The 18,287-nt window shown below is 41.9% G+C and overlaps 1 protein-coding gene across 1 annotated transcript in view; it reads right to left on the reverse strand.

Annotated features, from left to right (window-relative positions):
- Nucleotides 1–18,287, reverse strand: part of dmd (dystrophin) — a 500,806-nt gene that overhangs the window by 27,631 nt on the left and 454,888 nt on the right. The window contains exons 69-75 of the mRNA XM_080421894.1: nucleotides 16,502–16,563; nucleotides 16,196–16,270; nucleotides 13,967–14,168; nucleotides 11,405–11,490; nucleotides 10,673–10,830; nucleotides 9,221–9,387; nucleotides 7,166–7,277 (exon numbers count right to left, since the gene is read on the reverse strand). Coding sequence (XP_080278020.1) covers nucleotides 7,166–7,277; nucleotides 9,221–9,387; nucleotides 10,673–10,830; nucleotides 11,405–11,490; nucleotides 13,967–14,168; nucleotides 16,196–16,270; nucleotides 16,502–16,563 — 862 coding nt within the window. The remainder of the gene's footprint in view (nucleotides 1–7,165; nucleotides 7,278–9,220; nucleotides 9,388–10,672; nucleotides 10,831–11,404; nucleotides 11,491–13,966; nucleotides 14,169–16,195; nucleotides 16,271–16,501; nucleotides 16,564–18,287) is intronic.

Raw genomic sequence — 18,287 nt, forward strand, 5'->3', positions numbered from 1 at the left:
TCCGTCATGTTCCCCTCATTAAAAAAAACACATCGTCTCAGCCAGGAGTCATTTTTGGGTAAACTGCTTCGGACAGCACGTCAAAAAGTCAGAGGAGAGTCCATTTTAGTTCTTTGGTGCTTAACCCATTAAGACCTGGAACGCATCTGTGTCACTTTTTGATTTGAGCTAAAAAAAAAAGCATTATTTTACACTTTGGCTATTCAAAAATAGCAGATCTACAAGCTCATAGCGCGGCACCGAGTGCCGCGCTACGAGCTTGTAGATCTGCTATTTTTGAAAAATCGTGAAAATGTGTGCAAATCTTTGAATATATATATATTTATTTTAAAGCAAACATTAACTCAAATCTTTGCTTCTGGGGGGGGGGGTCCCTGGAACAAAATATTTTTAGATGGGGGTCCGCGGCCAAATACAAAATCATTTTGAGGGTCCTTGATATGAAAACGTTTGAGCACCACCGATATAGAAACATAGGTTTTTCAGAAAACTGTTGGGATTTAGAAGACGTTTGTAGAAATCGGCTTCAGGTCTTAATGGGTTAATGTCTCTGTCGGGGGGAAACCTCATATTATGTCTAAAACTGTGACTTTTCAGGATATCAAATTCAAAAATAGCAAAAGCAGCAGATCGACTAGCTTGTAGATCCGCTACTCTTGATGCTTTTGTGTGACGCCGTAGTAGGATCAAGTAGGGCGCTACTTTACGAAGAAACACAAGTTAAAATATGGAGATAAGAGGTTTGCCCCCCCCGACAGCGACAGCATGAAAACAGAGATTATTCTACTGGGTCACAATGTTCAGGAATCAACGTAGTACAATGCTGAACAAGAACAGACCAGTCTCTTTCCCGCATCTCCCCGAACCACATTGTTGTGTGTTACATGCCCATTAGCTAACAACCGCAGACGCCGTGTTTCTTTTTTTTTTCTCCTTCGCACATTTTCTCCCCAATAAAAAATCAAAGCAATAAAACGAGCCATCCGTTTCCCTCAGCGTGTGTTGAATCTGGCTCTCGATAAGCACAACCTTTGCTCTGTTGTCCTGGAGGGGAAAAATGCCACGGTCCCTATGGCTACACAGCTCTGATCAATTCTCCCGAGGCCACCCTCCTGTCACTCCCCACCAACTTATATAGCCTTATACTCTGTATAGTTAAGTAACAGTATCAAACTTCCCATGCCTTATACTCTCTGCTCCCCCTGCCTTAATCCATTAAGACCATCATGTAGCACTGTCAATGTATTGTGTGATCTGTCTATGTATTGTGTATTTATGTTATGTTTTGTGATTTTTTTTTTGTAACCTGATGGCTGCTTGGGGCTATGAGCTTGTAGATCTGCTATTTTTAGAAAAATCATGAAAATGTGTGCAAATCTTTGGAAATATATATTTTTTAAAGCGAACATTTTGTAACTCAAATCTTTGCTTCTGGAGGATTCTACAAATGTGTTCTAAATCCTAACAGTTTTTTTGGGAAAAAAAACGTATGTTGCTATAATCAGTGCTTCTCAAACATTTTCATGTCAAGGGCCCCCAAAATGATATGTATTTGGCCGTGGACCCCCCCATCTCAAAATATGTTGTTCCAGGGACCCCCCAGAAGCAAAGATTTGAGTTAAAAATGTTCGCTTTAAAAATATATATATAGTCAAAGATTTGCACAAATATTCATGATTTTTCAAAAATGGCAGATTTAGAAGCTCATAGTGCGGCACTCGGTGCTACGCTATGAGCTTGTAGATCTGCTATTTTTTAATAGCCAAAGTATAAAATAATGGTTAAAGTAGTTTACACAGATGCGTTCCCGGTTTTAATGGGTTAACTCACCAACTCGTAGTGTCCTAGGCCTGACATAATTACTACATAATCGCCTAATCACAATTATTTGAGATAATCGCAATTAAGTATTAGTGAGGACCAGTTACAGTATATGAAGATAGGTTGAAAATGGGTGAAGTGGTCCTTTAAGAGTTCTTTATCCTAGAGCCGTTAAAATAATGGTTCTTTAAAGAACCTTAGTCTGAAAGGTTGGTCTGAAGAAACGGGTTTGGTTCAAGTTGGCACTTTTATTTTTCTATCTGTAGGCAGAATGCTAACATAGCTGAGGAGGGTTCCAAATGGACCCTTAGTTACAGTTCTGTAACTCTGAGGGCGTGCAAATGGAACCAAATGGACCCGTACGCTCTCAGAGTTTATGGGGGTCTTTGAAATGAAAGAAAGTTTGAGAACCACTGGTCTACAAAACTGACCGCACACATTTCATCCTTCATTAGTGTTACTATGCTGCCTAAAAATAATACAGGCTGCACTCACCCTGTCCCCCTTTTATTGTGACCTGTGTAAACTGTTCCCTGTGGATTCTTAAGCCTCCCTGTGTCCACTAGGTCACTTATCCTGAACAAACAGCCAACATGATTAATGCCATAACTCATTACCAAGCCCACTTTTCTTCTTTCTTTCTTTCTTTCTTTTTTTACCAGGGACAGTGTACATCAATCAACATTTCAGTTTGCACTTCTATGTAAATGCGGTAAAGAGCAGTGGTGGGAAAAGTACTCAAATTCTTTACTTAAGTAAAAGTACCAATAATGCAATATAGAAATACTCCGTTACAAGTAAAAGTCCAGAATTCAAAATTGAATTGAGTAAAAGTATAAAAGTTATTGGTATCAAAATGTACTCAAAGTACCAAGAGTAAAAGTACTAAAATGTTTGAAAATAGCCGATCTACAAGCTTGTAGATCTGTTATTTTCAAATAGCCTAGGTATAAAATAGGGCTAAAGTGGTAAATGTACGTTTCATAATATCATAATTTATATCTGAAAAGTAAATAGTAACTAAAGTTTTCAAATACTTGTAGTACAATATAAGCCTCTGAGATGTAGTGGAGTAGAAGTAAAAGTATTGGAAATACTCAAGTAAAGTAAAAAATACCTCAAAATTGTACTTAAGTACAGTACTTAAGTAAATGTACTTAGTTACTTTCCACCACTGGCTAAGAGCAAACTTTCAGGTTGTTATCGATACAAAAAGACAGCTTTGTCAGATGTAAGAAGGGGAGGGGGCTCCGAGGGGGAAAAAAGGTTGGAACACATCCATTCTAAATTGTATGTGGTGACAAACTATTCCTGTCGGAGGTGGTATTATTTGTTCAGTCTGTAGTACCTCCTTCACGTTAGTGCTCTAGTAGTAGTAATACTACGTGGAAGTAGTAACGCGGTTTATGGATCCTTCACGTTTGTGCTCTTACAGTAGTTAGTAGTAACACGGTTCACAGATCTTAAAACATTTATCACAGTCCGGGGAAACAAAGCCTGCCAGTGGTGAGACTTTTATTTATTTATTTCTTGTTGCCCTCATTGTATGCAGGACAGGTCTGCCATCGCCTGCATCTCAATCTCAGGGCTGGCCAAATAACCGGAAAAATATATCGAAAAACCCACATTTTTAAACATGTTACCCACATGTCTATCTTGGGCACATTTTCTATCAATTTGTGATTCATGATGTGACGTGCTGTGAGCTTGTAGAGCTCTATTTTCATTTGCCGTTCGAGTACAGAATAATAAAGTAGGCCTCACGTGGTCAAGAAATCGCTTTACTCGTCAAAACCTGCTCATTGGAACCAGGCTCTCTGTGTCTACAACATTGGCTCTCAAAGTGGGGTCCGGGGTCCCCAGCAAAATGTGTTAATAATCATTTTAACCATATTTTAGAATTTGGCTATTAAAAAAATAGCAGATCTACAAGCTCATAGCGCGTCACTTCGTGCCGTGCTATGAGCTTGTAGATCTGCTATTTTTGAAAAATCCCTGGCACAAAATATTTTTTAGATGGGGGGTCCGCAGCCAAATACATATCATTTTGGGGGTCCTTGACATGAAAAAGAACCACTGGTCTACAACACCTAGCTGACTCCGTCAGTTCCTCCACCACCCTTTTGCCTGCCCCTCGCCCTTAAAAAAACCCTCCATCCTCTGCCACAGGCTGACATGGCCTGAGAGAAGACTCTCCTGAATGGCGGGCTGCGGGTACATCTCTTGTACACTCACACTCAAAACAATGCTGTGAGTGGAAGTGCTCGCATGTACAGCATCATGAGAAGAGTCCTCAACCCCCGTACTTCACATCAAAGCTCACATTCAAAAAATTCTGGTCCAGCGCACTTCAGATACATAAACACTTGTTCTATGTGGAGATTGGCACACACACTTCATTCTCTGGATCCATACACTTGAGAACAGACCCTCCACACACACACACACACACACTCCTGAGAGAGAGCGAGAGAGAGGAGAGGGAATATTGCGCCACCACTCTGTCTCATAAGGTATGGCAGTGAGTAGATCTCGAACATTTTCATGACAAGAACCCAAACATGTATACTAGGTAATTGGCCACGGACCCCCATCTGAAAATATGTTGTGCCAGGGACCCCGATAAGAGAAGATTTGTGCAAATTCTTTAGAAATGCTAGGTTATAGGTTGTTGGGGGGGTTTTATCTAAAAATAGCCGCATGACGCGTTGTGAGCATATAGATCGGCTAATTTCGAACATGTTGTTGCCACAAATCTGTTTGCAATGTCACACATTATCAACCTCTCTCTCTCTCTCTCTAATTAATGATGTTTGGGTCCGTCTTTTATTCTTTGTTTTTCTCTAGAGAAAATGGGCGAGACACGAAGTCAGTCCTGACCTTACAGTGGCAACGACAACTGATCTAAATAAATTACCCTAAAGGAAAAGGCCTAATCTTAATAAACAATGCATAAATCTGAGTCTGTGTTTTGGGAAATAATGGCTGTCGTTGTAAATGTATGAAGTCCAACAACAGCTGTCATCTCGATGTGCTTGTGTGTGAGACAGAGAGAGAGTGAGAGTGAGAGAGAGTGAGAGAGTGAGAGGGAGGGAGAGGGAGAGGGATAGAGAGAGAGAGAGAGAGAAAGAGAGAGAGAGACCATTGAGAGTGTGTTGTAACTTTCAAATGATGTTTCTGACAACAACCGAGTGGGTTATACAACTTCAGCATGCTCTACTTATTTGGAAAAAACAGCCTTTATGTCGCTCGGTGAAGGAATTCGCTTCAATGCCGGCGCTTCCGTGACTCTGTTCTGCTACATTGTCGGTCAATTTTGCGCGTCTATTGTGCGAAATTAATACATAGGCTATAGTTGTAAATGTATAGAATCTACCGACAACAGCAGTCACACAGCGTATAGTATAGCGCTAGACGCCGACGCTTTTGTTCACGCCTCCGATCCCCAGAACGCTGTTGTCTGGGAAGAAACCTCTTATCTCCATATTCTACGCTTTTGTGTTATTTTTTCTCGTAAATGAACGCCCTACTTTAGTGGTTTTCAACCCTTTTCATATCAAGGTACCATTATTTATTCGGGCACTTGAGCCACGGAACCACCGTTTGATGAGATTTAGCCTCTCAGACCCAAAACGTACGAATATGTTGTTATCGTTGGATACGATTTTGTCCACAATTCCATGCTGTATTTATGTGGTACCCATAGGAGAGATAACAGGCAAACTTTGATCAAAATAACAATTCTTCTACATTCTCTAATTGTGTAGACTTCTTCTAAATTAAGTATAGCAGATTTTTAACAATAATTTTACTCTTGAGAGCGTAAAATGAAACCAAATGGACCCGTAAGGGTCCATTTGGTTTCATTTTACGCTCTCAAGAGTTAAAGATCTATAAGGGGTCCATTTGGTTACCAACTCTCCATCATTTAGCTGGGGACCACCTGGAACCCCCTCAAGGACCACTGGTGGTCCCCGGACCACTGGTTGAGAACCACTGCCCTACTTGATCATTCTACAGCGTCACACAAAAGCATCAAGTACCACCAGATCCACAAGCTCGAAAGGGCTTGTGGATCTGCCACTTTGGATGCTTTTGAATTTCAATCCTGAAAAGCAACAGTTTTGGAATTTGTACATATGAGGTTTCCGTCCCGACACAGAGACGACATGTAAAAACCACATGCAGAGGAGGCGTCTTTGTTTGGCTGTGGGTACAAAGAAAAAAAATCCATTCACGCCATTATTCTAGGATCTCTGTATGAAAGTGGCTCGAGAAAGAGAGGGTGAGAGAGCGAGAGAGAGAAGGCGAGAGTGAGCGAGAAAGCGGGGGAGAGAGAGATAGAGAGAGAGAGAGTGTTCAGATTGAGAGAAAGAGAGAGAGAGCTGGAGATAAGGGGGAAAGAAAAAGAAAGGGGGGTGGGAAGAGATAAGGTGGGGAGAGGAGAGAGAGAGAGAGAGAGAGAGGGAGAGGGGAGAGAAAGAGAGGGGAGGGAAGTGGGGAGTGAGAAAGAAATACTGGAAAGGGGACAAACAGGTAGAGGGACAAGGAATGGTAGAGAGAGAAGATAGAATAAGAGCGAGAGAGATAGGCACAGAGGGATAGAGAGAGGGAGACTGCATGTTTAAGGCGGGAATGTTAAAAGAGGTAGAGGAGGGTAAAGGGGACGAGAAAAAGGACAAAAGTGAGGCAAGGAGAGAGCGAGAGAGAGAGAAAGACCAGGAGAGACAAAGACAGCCTTGTTCTCCAGATGGGTGGATACACACACACACACACACACACACACACACACACAGGGAGACTCACGTGCAAACACACAGGCTGAACCAATATATTCTTCCTCAGAGCAAATCCTTTAACAAATAGAAACCTATGAGTTGTCGTCCTCTGAGACCCCCCCCCCCCCCCACAAACATGGGATCTGTCAATGAATTATGTGTAGGAATGAAAGTGTACAATTCACAGGAACCTTCCTAGTTAGGTAGTATTTTAGTAAATAGTCCTCCTAGTTTGGCAAGGGGTCTTCAACAGGGGGTCCCTCAGATATACTACATGGGGGCCTCCAAATCTTTGTGTGATAGGAGTTTTATTTTTTTTATATTAACCACTTGAACCCTAGCGTCCCTATTCTGGGTGGGAACATTAGCAGATCTACAAGCTCACAATGTGTCTGCGACGCGTTGTGAGCTTGTAGAGCGGCTATTTTTGGCGAAGCATTGAGGGTTTAAGTCGTCAAATGACTGAAAACACACATTTAACATGAATCCAAGGGGTCCTCGGCCTGGAATAACGTTGCAGACCACCTGACTTGGAGAAATGACAGTGAAACATGGTGATGACGTACCGGGGTGCAGTACTCCACCATGGGGTATTGCATCTTGTGGCCCTTGGCTACGCGGCCGGAGAAGAAGCAGCTTTGGCAGATGTCATAGTTGAAGTGTTTCAGACTCCGATACCTGAGACACAAGAAACACAGAAAGCGGGGGGGGGGGGGGGGGGGATGGGGGGGGGTGGAGAGAGAGAGAGAGAGATGGAGAAGATGAAAGAGTGAACAGAAACTGAAATATTGATGACAGTGTTTTTCTCCCTACTTTTAACATTTAAAATGTCATGTACCGTCTGGTTGACGGATCTGATTCAGAATGACTTGTGGAAAATTCAACAATTTTTCTTTTTACATTCAGAGTAGCCAATTATTTATCTTTTTTTACTTCTTTTTCTCCACAATTTGGTTGTTACGCCAATTAATTTCTCCCACCGGTTGCCACTGTTGTTGCACCCAGAGCCATATAAGGAGAGTTGCGTCACCTCCTTTTCACTTCATCGGGCCAGTCTTCTACAGAGCCTTCTATTGGCGAATAGTGACAAAGCCTGGAACCGGAAGTTTACGGAGTGCACTGGAGTCTATGAGCGTATCGTATATCGAGTTTACATGAACCACGTGACCGGCGACATTTTCTGCCCCTGAAGTGTCGCATGGGGTTGAAATGCCTAATTTATACTCAGCTGTGTGCCGAAAATAGCTGATCTACAAGCTCACAGAGCTTGTAGATCAGCTATTTTCGGAGTGTGACACCTGCACACAACCAAACACAAAATGACTTGTCTTAGTTCTACTGGATCTCTTCTCCACTAGTCCCTCCCTAACATTTGAGTCTAGTTTTTACTTGTTGACAAAATTGTCAATATATTTAGTCTTAGTTTTAGTCGTCATAGCTTATTTTTTATTTAGTTTTTATTTAGTTTTCCTCGGTGAAAAAAGGTAGTCGACAATCTTTTTTTATCATAGTTTTAGTCGATGAAAATAACCCTGTGCTACCCTAAATGAAACGGAGCCATAATTAGTATCATTGGTAGGACCTTTCTTACCAATGATAGGTTTCCTGTTTTCCCAGAATGCCGTTCGGCAACACGTTACGCAAGTGTTCATGACGACGACCGCGACACGTCTCTGGTTGTTGTTACTATGAGTGTGAAAAAGCTGGCATCTCCTGCCTCTGACTGCTGCTCTGGCTTTGTGCCCGTAGGATTATTTTTCGAACGTCGCTTCAAAAACCGGCAAGTCTGGAAAGAAACACTTGCTCTTTTTTTTATTATTAGCGGGCTGACACAGAAAACATGCGGTTTTTAGATGGTTCCCCAAAAAAAATGAAAAAGAGTTTCCATTGTAAGCTGCACTGGAAATATCCTGACGTGGCAGTGTCTATGTTTGGCTAGTTACCCATAGGAATATGTAAAAACCACACCATCCACAACACAGTAGCACTAGCAGCGACGCACGGCTTATCACCAAAGTCTGTGTTCTAGGGCAGTGATTCTGAAACTTTTTTCATGCTAAAGGGATAGTTCACCCACACAATGACTTTTGCTATCGATTAGTCACCCCATTCCTAAGCCAATAATTTGATGACCGGCAGCGGTTCCGGTAGGAGACACAAAGAGTCTCCTTTGCGTCTCCTACCGGAACCGCTGCCTACCGGTCCGCTGGTCATCAAATTATTGGCTTAGGAATGCGACAAAAACAAAAAAATATCCATGAATTCTCCATGGGGTGACTAATCGATAGTCACATTTTTGGGTGAACTATCCCTTTAAGGACCCCCCGAATTAATATGTATTTTGTCACGGACCCTGCCCTGAAACGATTTTGAGCTAGGGAGTGGACCCCCATAAGAGATCTGTGTTGGCAAATAAAATAGTTTTAAAAAATAACCTTTCTACAAGCTCAAAATGCATCGCAATGAACGAATAACCAGTGGCTGAATAGATTTTGATGCCATTTTATCCCATTTTGCTGGGGACCCATTCTGAATAGGTCCTTTCAGGTAGAACAGGGATTCTCACACTTTGGGACAGGTAGGACACTCCTACCTGAAGCCTATGGGTGAGACACTCCTACCTGAAGCCTATGATGGGACACTCTTTGCAGATGTTGCACTTGGCCTGGTGCTTGGCCGTCTCGGCGGCAGCCACGCGGTGAAGAACCGGCAACCACACCATGGACTGAGGCTCCAGACGCATCCAGTCCAAGAACATGGCCGCCTCCAGCTCTGGTTTATTGTTGGCCTGGAGGGACGGGATGGGAGAGGAGAGGAGGGAAGGAGGGGAGATAATGAAATGGGAGAGAGAGAGAAACAAGTATTGCTTGTTATTCACTATTGTTAGGATGTATGTTATTCACTTGTTGTCTGTGTATACGTAATGCTGTGACTTGTTTTATGTTATACATGCTTTGGCAATGTAAAACATATTTTATCATGCCAATAAAGCATTTTGAAATTTTATTGAGAGGGGGGGGGGTGAGAGACACAGGGACATATGGGGAAGGAAGGACACCGGAAGGCACAGAGAGTCAGAGAGACAGATGGAGAGAGAGACAGACAGACAGAGACAGAGACAGAGAAACAGAGAGGTAGAGTCAGAGAGAGACAGATGGAGAGAGAAACAGACAGACAGACAGAGAGACAGAGGGGGGGGCACAAGTGGATGAGTTTTATTTCACTTTTCAGCCCCTCCGTCTCTCTCTCTGACAAGCGCGCACACACACACACGCACGCGCACACACACACACACACACACACACACACACACACACACTCACAGACCAGGTGGTCTTTTTCTATCTCATTTGTCCCACGCCACAGATTCGTTAGATTCACACCAGCAGTTTTGTGTCTAGTGTATGTGTGCATGTGTATGTGCGTGTGAGCATGTGCATTCAGCCCACTCAATCAACTGAAGGTGAAAGTGAAAAAAAAGAAGGAACAAAACATTCAAACGCCTCCAGTCAGGAGAACTGCACCCCACATGCAGGATAAAATAAGGGGAACTCTGGGAACACTGCTGCACTTTGTTGCCAGCTAAAAGATACCAGAGATTGGATAATGGAAAGGTCAGGTTTGTTTGCATAAAGTCTCAAAGCGTCACGCTGCTAAAGTGGAAAACAAGACCTCGGATCCCAGATTTGTATCTCTTAACCCATTGATACCTGGAACGCATCTGTGTCACTTTAGATTTCTTTAGGCTATTCAAAAATAGCAGATATACAAGCTCATAGCGCGGCACCGAGTGCCGCGCTATGAACTTGTAGATCTGCTATTTTTGAAAAATCGAGAAAAAAAAAAATTGGTTTTTTTTTTCAATTTTTTTTTAGGATTTAGAAGACATTTCTAGAATCTTCTCAGGTCTTAATGGGTTAAGACCAGTGGTTCCGGAAAATGCGGTTGGTGCGGATATATACATTGGATAATATAATGATTGCGGTTGGATAACGGGTGGATAATTAATGTGTACGCGCGGATTTGGGTGACGTGAGAGCCCACTAATGTACGTGCATGTTGTGTTTACGTACAAACTGGAAGCAGCTGCGGACGGACGGCTCGATGTTGGAGCCGCCAAAGGAGGCGACCTCCCCCAGCTGTCTGGGGATCTGGATGGAGTCGTGGAGGAGCAGACCCAGCCTCCTCTGGTCACAGAAGCCCGTGGCGCTGGCTACCTGGCGGAACAGGACTGCATGGACATGGACAAGCACACACACACAGACAATGTTAAACAATGGTGGACAATAACTATGTACATTTAACTTAAAGAGTACTTAACTCATTCAGTGCCACTGGACGTCCGTTAATATAAGCCCTGAGTGCCACTGGACGTCTAAGACGTGAAAATAATCTAAACTTTTTCTCTTTTTTTTTGGAAAAAAAATTTCAGAACCCAAGATATCATGATTTGAAAATATTCTGCTCCATTCACTCTTTGTTTAACTTCTTACTGAAAAAGGCTGTATCTGGGCTCCTAAGCACTTTTTTTTTACAATGAATTTTGGCTGTGGCACTCAGAGCCAAACTGCCATAAATAAGCCGGGCACTGAATGAGTTAAAGATTGTGTAAGTGATATTTTTCGGTTAAAATAAAACGCGCACACACAACTCCCTAAGAGATCAGCAATCTTTTACATTATCTTAACATATCAGTACTTGAACAAAAACTAAATGACAACTAATAAGTACAACTAATAAGTTACTTTCCACCACTGTGCGTGCATGCGTGTGTGTGTGTGTGTGTGTGTGTGTGAGAGACTCACATCTGTATTTGTCTTCCAGATGGGCCTTGCAGAGTGAGATGATTCCAGTTTTGAAGGACAGCGTCCGGATCTTTCCAGTGCGACCACTGAGAGACACAACGACAACACCGGCTCAAGTCATTCCATTCTGAATCAGGTGTGTATTTCCCACTTGTGTCGTATTTGTGTTAAATGTAAATGGTAAATGGTGCCTTTATATAGCGCTTTTATCCAAAGCGCTTTACATAGATTGTGCATTACATTCACCCATTCATACACCGATGGCGGAGGAAACCATGCAAGGCACCAACCTGCTCATCGGGAGCAATTAGGGGTTCAGCGTCTTGCTCAAGGACACTTCGACACTAACTCTAGGGGAGCCCGGGATCGAACTGGAAACCTCACGGCTTCCATCCGGCCACTCTACTGGCCACTCTACCCCTGAGCCACTGCCGCCCAAAATACCGCCGGCCATACACAAATGTATCCGTGTAGGTCTCATGTGTAGCGGTAGGATTATGTGTACGTATACATGCGTGTGTTCTGTCCGTCTGTTTGTATGTATACTGTATTATGTATTTGGAGTGAGCAGTATCCATTGTATTCATTCAGTCCAACAACAGGCGATAATAAAGTATGCTCCATCACGTGTCCATTTCCATTCCTTTTTTCCATTGTTGTGTTTTGTGTCATATGAGGGAGCGACCATGATGTAGTACCACCCACATTTAGAAAAAACATGGGAAAATTCTACTACTCTGCCACCAAAATGTGGAGTACCCTGACACCATCCATTAAAAGGATGTGAAACACACTGGTTTCTTTCAAAACTGGGCCGAATAAATATAATGTCCCATCTCCTTTGTACATATTGTGCTTGTATTTGTTGAATTTTGTATGCTATGTTGATTAATTGAACACATAGGAGCACAATGGAATCAAGTCACAAGACGTTTTTTGTGTTATCCTTTTTAATGTCTGACTAATAAAGTATTCAATCTATCAATCAATGTATATCTGTGTGTCACACGTGCCGCTGTATGATATGTGTACGTATATATCGTTGCCGTCAGGCAGAAACCTATTTTTTTCCCATAAATGTATGCCCTACTTCATCATACAAGAGTGTCTTAGTGTGCATTATTTTACACTTTGGCTATTCAAAAATAGCAGATATACAAGCTCATAGCGCGGCACCGAGTGCCGCGCTACGAGCTTGTAGATCTGCTATTTTTGAAACATCATGAAAACGTGTGCAAATCTTTGAATACATATTGTTTTAAAGCGAACATTTTCAAACTCAAATCTTTGCTTCTGGGGGGTCCCTGGAACAACATATTGTGAGATGGGGGTCCGCAGCCAAATACATATAAGTTTGGGGGTCCTTGAAATGGAAAAGCACCACTGATATAGAAACGTATGTTTTTTTCAGAATACTGTTGGGATCTAGAAGACATTTGTAGAATCGGCTTCAGGTCTTAATGGGTTAAAGCGTCGAGCTAAAATGTTTGGGAACCACTGATCTGGACACACAGTATCTGACAACTTGAAGGATAGTAATACCATATCAGGAAGAACTATTTTGAACTCGATTCAGTTCAAAGTCAATTATATAATCCACCAAGGAGACAAGAGCTGTCCTTTGAAATAAAACTGAAATGTAAAATGATCCTTTTCCTGCTTCAGAATGACTCCATCTGAGTCGTTATTTTCACGTTTGCACTTCCCCCACACATATCCCCCGTCTTTAGCTCCGTGTGCGTGTTGTTGTGCGTGTGTGTATGTGAGTGTGTGTGTGTGTGTGTGTGCGTGCGTCCTTCTATTACTATATTTGTGAGGGCCAAAGGTCCATACACGCGGTATCGCAGAATTTGAGAAGTAGACATTGTGAGGTTTCACAATGAAAAATGCTTGTTTTATGGTTTAACAAAAATATTCAGGCTTAATTTATACTTAGTCGCTTATATATGTTTATATCCAGTGGTGGAAAAAGTACTCAAATTCTTTACTTAAGTAAAAGTACCAATAATGCAATATAGAAATACTCAACGTTACAAGTAAAAGTCTGGAATTCGAAATGTACTTGATTAAAAGTACAAAAGTATTGGCATCAAAATGTACTTAAAGTACCAAAAGTAAAAGCACTAAAATGTTTGAAAATAGCAGATCTACAAGCTCATAACGCGTCGCATAGCGACGCGTTATGAGCTTGTAGATCGGCTATTTTCAAATAGCTTATATATAAAATAGGGCTAAAGTGCTTAATGTATGTTTTATAATGTAATAATCTGCAAAGTAACTAGTAATTAAAGTTTTCAAATAATTGTAGTGGAGTAAAAGTACAATATTTCCCTCTGAGATGTAGTGGAGTAGAAGTAAAAGTATTGACAATTGGAAATACTGCGGTAAAGTAAAAGCACCTCAAAATTGTACTAGAAGTACAGTACTTAAGTAAATGTACTTAGTTACTTTACACCACTGGATATGATTGTATCCAATTAATTCTTGTTAATTAATCGTCATGTAAAATGTCGTCATAACAGTGACAGCCCTGGTGTGTGTGTGTGTGTGTGTACACCTTACGTGTCGTAGACGTTGAGCAGCCAGTTGAGGCACATGTCCACACACAGCGGCACTTGGACCAGGTGCGTGTTGGTGTGCTCCAGCCTCTGGTACAGGCCGGTCAGACAGGTGACCAGCTGGGCGATGTCCAGCAGCTGCTCGTTCTGCTTGAGGCCGTGCTGCTCGAACACCTCACACGCTATGGGCATGCCCAGCAGGTCCACTGGAGAGAGAGAGAGAGAGAGAGAGACACACACACACACACACACATTGTTATATAGATCAGGGTTTCTCAAAGTGAGTGCCGGTGTGCCGCAGAATACATAACCCATTAAGACTTTGGGAAACTTTGGCTATTCAGAAATAGCAGATATACAAGCTCATAGCGCGGCACCGAGAGCCGCGAAATGAGATTGTAGATCTGCTGAAAATAATCGGTAGTTGCAGCCCTGATAGACAGACAGACATATACAGTATTTAGTACTGTAAATATAAGAATATAGATATACTGCGTGTGGAGGGGCTGTTGGAAGGAGAGAGCGAATGAAAGCGAATAAGCGATCACCTAATAATGGAGGCATCTCAAATCAAGCTCTCAAGACTAAAATGTGTAAACGAAATAAGGACAGACCCTGCACTGACTGCAGTTTGAATACATGCTTGTAACGTTCAAGAATATGTGTGTGTGTGTGTGTGTGTGGGCAGACACACACACACCTCGTAGGTGGCTGGTAAATTCAACAGATGCATTGGCGAGAGACAGGCTTTGATGAGTAAATAACACCCCACCCCACACACACACACTGTGGGAGAGATGGGAGTCAAAACAATAAAGGAGAAGAGAAGAGGAGAAGAGAAGAGAAGAGAAGAGAAGAGAAGAGAAGAGAAGAGAAGAGAAGAGAAGAGAAGAGAAGAGAAGAGAAGAGAAGAGAAGAGAAGAGAAGAGAAGAGAAGAGAAGAGAAGAGAAGAGAAGAGAAGAGAAGAAGAGGAAAGGAGAGAGAATAAGAGGAAAGGAGATAGATGGATGATACAGGTGGAGAGGCAGATGGAAAGACAGATGAAGTGCAGGGAGGAGGGAGGTGGGAGCTGAGAGAGAGATGGAGAGATAGGGAGCAAGAGATAGAGAGATAAGATAGATAAGATATAAGATAGATAGGAAAGACACAAACAGGACAAATCTGCAGCAGAGACGCACTGATCCCTGTGCATCTGTCATTCACATGACATAACGTCCCCAATTTGATGAACATACGAGTCCAGAATCAACAGAAGAGACACAAAATAGATGCCGAGGCTCGTCAGGATGCAAACATATATATCCATTTACAAAAGTGAAGCCAGTGACACAGTGACAGTTTTTCACTGTCACTTGCTGTAGGTGCACTATTTTCTATTCTTGCTTATGTACTGTATGCATTAGCCCTACCATAAAGGGGTTTAATGGTAGGGTAAGTGATATTTTTTGGTTAAAACAAACGTTTTTTTGTAAAAAAGGTTAAAGCACTATATTGTGATAGTAAGCATTGCTATAGTGTGTCTGTTCAGGAACAGGAGTCTCCATGTCTCTCCAGCTCTTTAATGAACCAAAATAATGTTTTCAGGTAGGTGACAAAATTTCAGCCAATCAGTGACATCTTTTTTTTGGTCAGTGGTCTGTTCATTCTGCACCGGTATGCTGGCCTCTCGCACCTTTGCTTTGTTCAGCCTTGAGTATAATAGAGTACAGGAATTGAATTTGATGCACGTAGATCTGATATTATCAACGGTACGTGAACATTCTGTTTAGTTAGGGATGGTTTGGTTTGGTACATCGGACTAAAGCACAGCCGGGCCCATCTTACCAATGAATCCTAGCGCATTGGTTCTCAAAGTGGGGTCCGGGCAGAGGGGCCCCCAGCAAAACCCATTAAAACCGGGAACGCATCTTCTTGTGTAACCACTTAAACCATCATTTTATACTTTGGCTATTCAAAAATAGCAGATATACAAGCTCATAGCTATGAGTGAATGAAGCAAACATTTTTAACTCAAATCTTTGCTTCTGGGGGTCCCTGGAACAAAATATTTTGAGATGGGGGTCCGCGGCCCAAATAAAAGAAAACACTGATATAGCGACATACGTTTTTTTCTGTTTATTTAGAAGACATTTGTAGATGCGTTGCCGGATAGAATGGGTTTAAGTGGTTAAGTTATGGTTAAAAAAGAAAGAAAAAAAGGCAATGGAGGAGAGACAGAGAGAGTGAACTTACGGCAAAGGGCTTTCTGCAGGCGTCGGAGCTTCATGGCTGTGCGGTACGCCGAGAAGCGAACGTTGTTCAGGTCCGCTGCAGAGGAAAACACACACACACACACACACATACTATGATCATTCTGGGCGATTGGATCTGTAATTGAACGTACTGGGCTAATGTTGGTTCTAGCAGGGCTAGCTTGAAGCTTGAACCGGTTCTATGGAGGTTGGGTTTGTTTGAACCCGAGCTAGGAGACATTGAAACCCAGTGAGAGACAGAAAATAGCTGTGTGTGTGTGTGTGTGTGTGTGTGTGTCTGTCTTACCCAGGGACTGGTAGAGTTCCGCCATCTTGGGATGGTCCCAACATGTTGTCTGGGTCTGGTGGCTGAGAAGGGGACAAATAACACACAATGGTCAGTACACAGTCACACAGTTTGTGTGTGTGTGTGTGTGTGTGTGTGTGTGTGTGTGTGTGTGTGTGTGTGTGTGTGTGTGTGTGTGTGTGTGTGTGTGTGTGTGTGTGTGTGTAGAGAAATAGGATTATATACGAATTTAAAAGCGAGACATGGCCAAGATCACTTACAACCAGAGTACGGCATACAGACTAAAATAATACGTAAGGATCTGTGTACCTAATTCATTCTATATCCGATCTGAAGTCAAAAAATAGGAAATTGGCTTGTGTTTTTTTTTTCAATATTACAACTGGGAAAACGAACATTATCCATGTTTTCATTTGGTTTTTGGAAACTCAATATTGAGAGTTTCCATATTGATTGATTTTCAATTTCCTCTTTTTGATTTCAGATCGGATATAGACTGAACGGAAGGCACACGGAGCAGGAATGAATATTAGATTAGGCGTCGTTGTCCCAGAGGGATGTGTTTTCATAGCCTGCTCAACATGGAAATACATGAGGAACAGCAGCATACAGCACAACATAAGAGTAAAGACAATACATAGTATCTCCATAAACACATCCGTATTTCCCATCACACAACAACATGCGAGGCACTTTGTTTAACCACTTAACCCATTCAATCCGGGAAACGCATCTCTGTCATTTTAGATTTCTTTGGCTATTCAAAAATAGCAGATCTACAAGCTCAAGCTTGTAGTAGATCTGCTATTTTTGAAAAGTCGTGAAAATGTGTGCAAATCTTTGAATATATATATTTTTTAAAGCGAACATTTGTAACTGTCAAATGTCTTTATTCTTTCTGGAAAACTATTGTTTCTATATCAGTGGTGCTCAAACTTTTTCTTGTCAAGGACCAGCAAAATTATGTTAATGTTTTTGGCCGCCGATATATGTGTCAAAATATGTTGTTCCAGGGACCCCCAGAAGCAAAGATTTTAGTTAAAAATGTGCACAAATGTTCAAGATTTTTCAAAAAAAATGCAGATCTACAAGCTCGTAGCGCTATGAGCTTGTAGATCTGCTATTTTTTAATAGCTAAAGTATAGAAATAATGGTTATAGCTAAAATCTAAAATGACACAGCTGCGTTCCCTGGTTGAATGGGTTTAAACCACAGCATCCGTATCGTGGGGAAAACCTTCGCAGAAAATAGCCGATCTATTTTCAGCGAAAGCTTTCCCCCCTCAATAACAGAAAAGACACTAGTGTAGAGCCCTGGGGGACTCCGGTCAACCATATAGGGTTTAAGTGGTTAACGCTGCAAGTGGCCGAGTGGGACAAAACTCCTGCTGAAGCAGTGAAGCGACGCGTCTCCCTTCTCAAAAAGTCCTATATCTCGGTCCAGATGGCGTTATTGTGAAGTGATGATTGAGGGGGTGATCGGTGTCATCTGCTATTTAGGGCAAAAGTTACCAAAATGAAATGTGCTTATTATAATACGATTATTCGAACATTCGACCACGCCCCTACCCTGTTTTTCATATCAAAAGTCCCTAAAATTAGATTTTTAATTACTTCCTGTAAACGCAAAATAGAAAATAAATAAATATTACACCCATACTAGGTATCATCTGAAATGTAGTTACTATGGGCAGGGTTTGGATGAAAATAATAGCATAAAAAAACCATTGCAACAATGTAAAAATAATCTATTTTATCCTAAAAAAAACGATTATTAGAATATTCGA

Source organism: Gymnoscopelus braueri (assembly GCF_963280865.1).
Source record: "Gymnoscopelus braueri genome assembly, chromosome: 24".
Lineage (NCBI taxonomy): Eukaryota > Metazoa > Chordata > Actinopteri > Myctophiformes > Myctophidae > Gymnoscopelus > Gymnoscopelus braueri.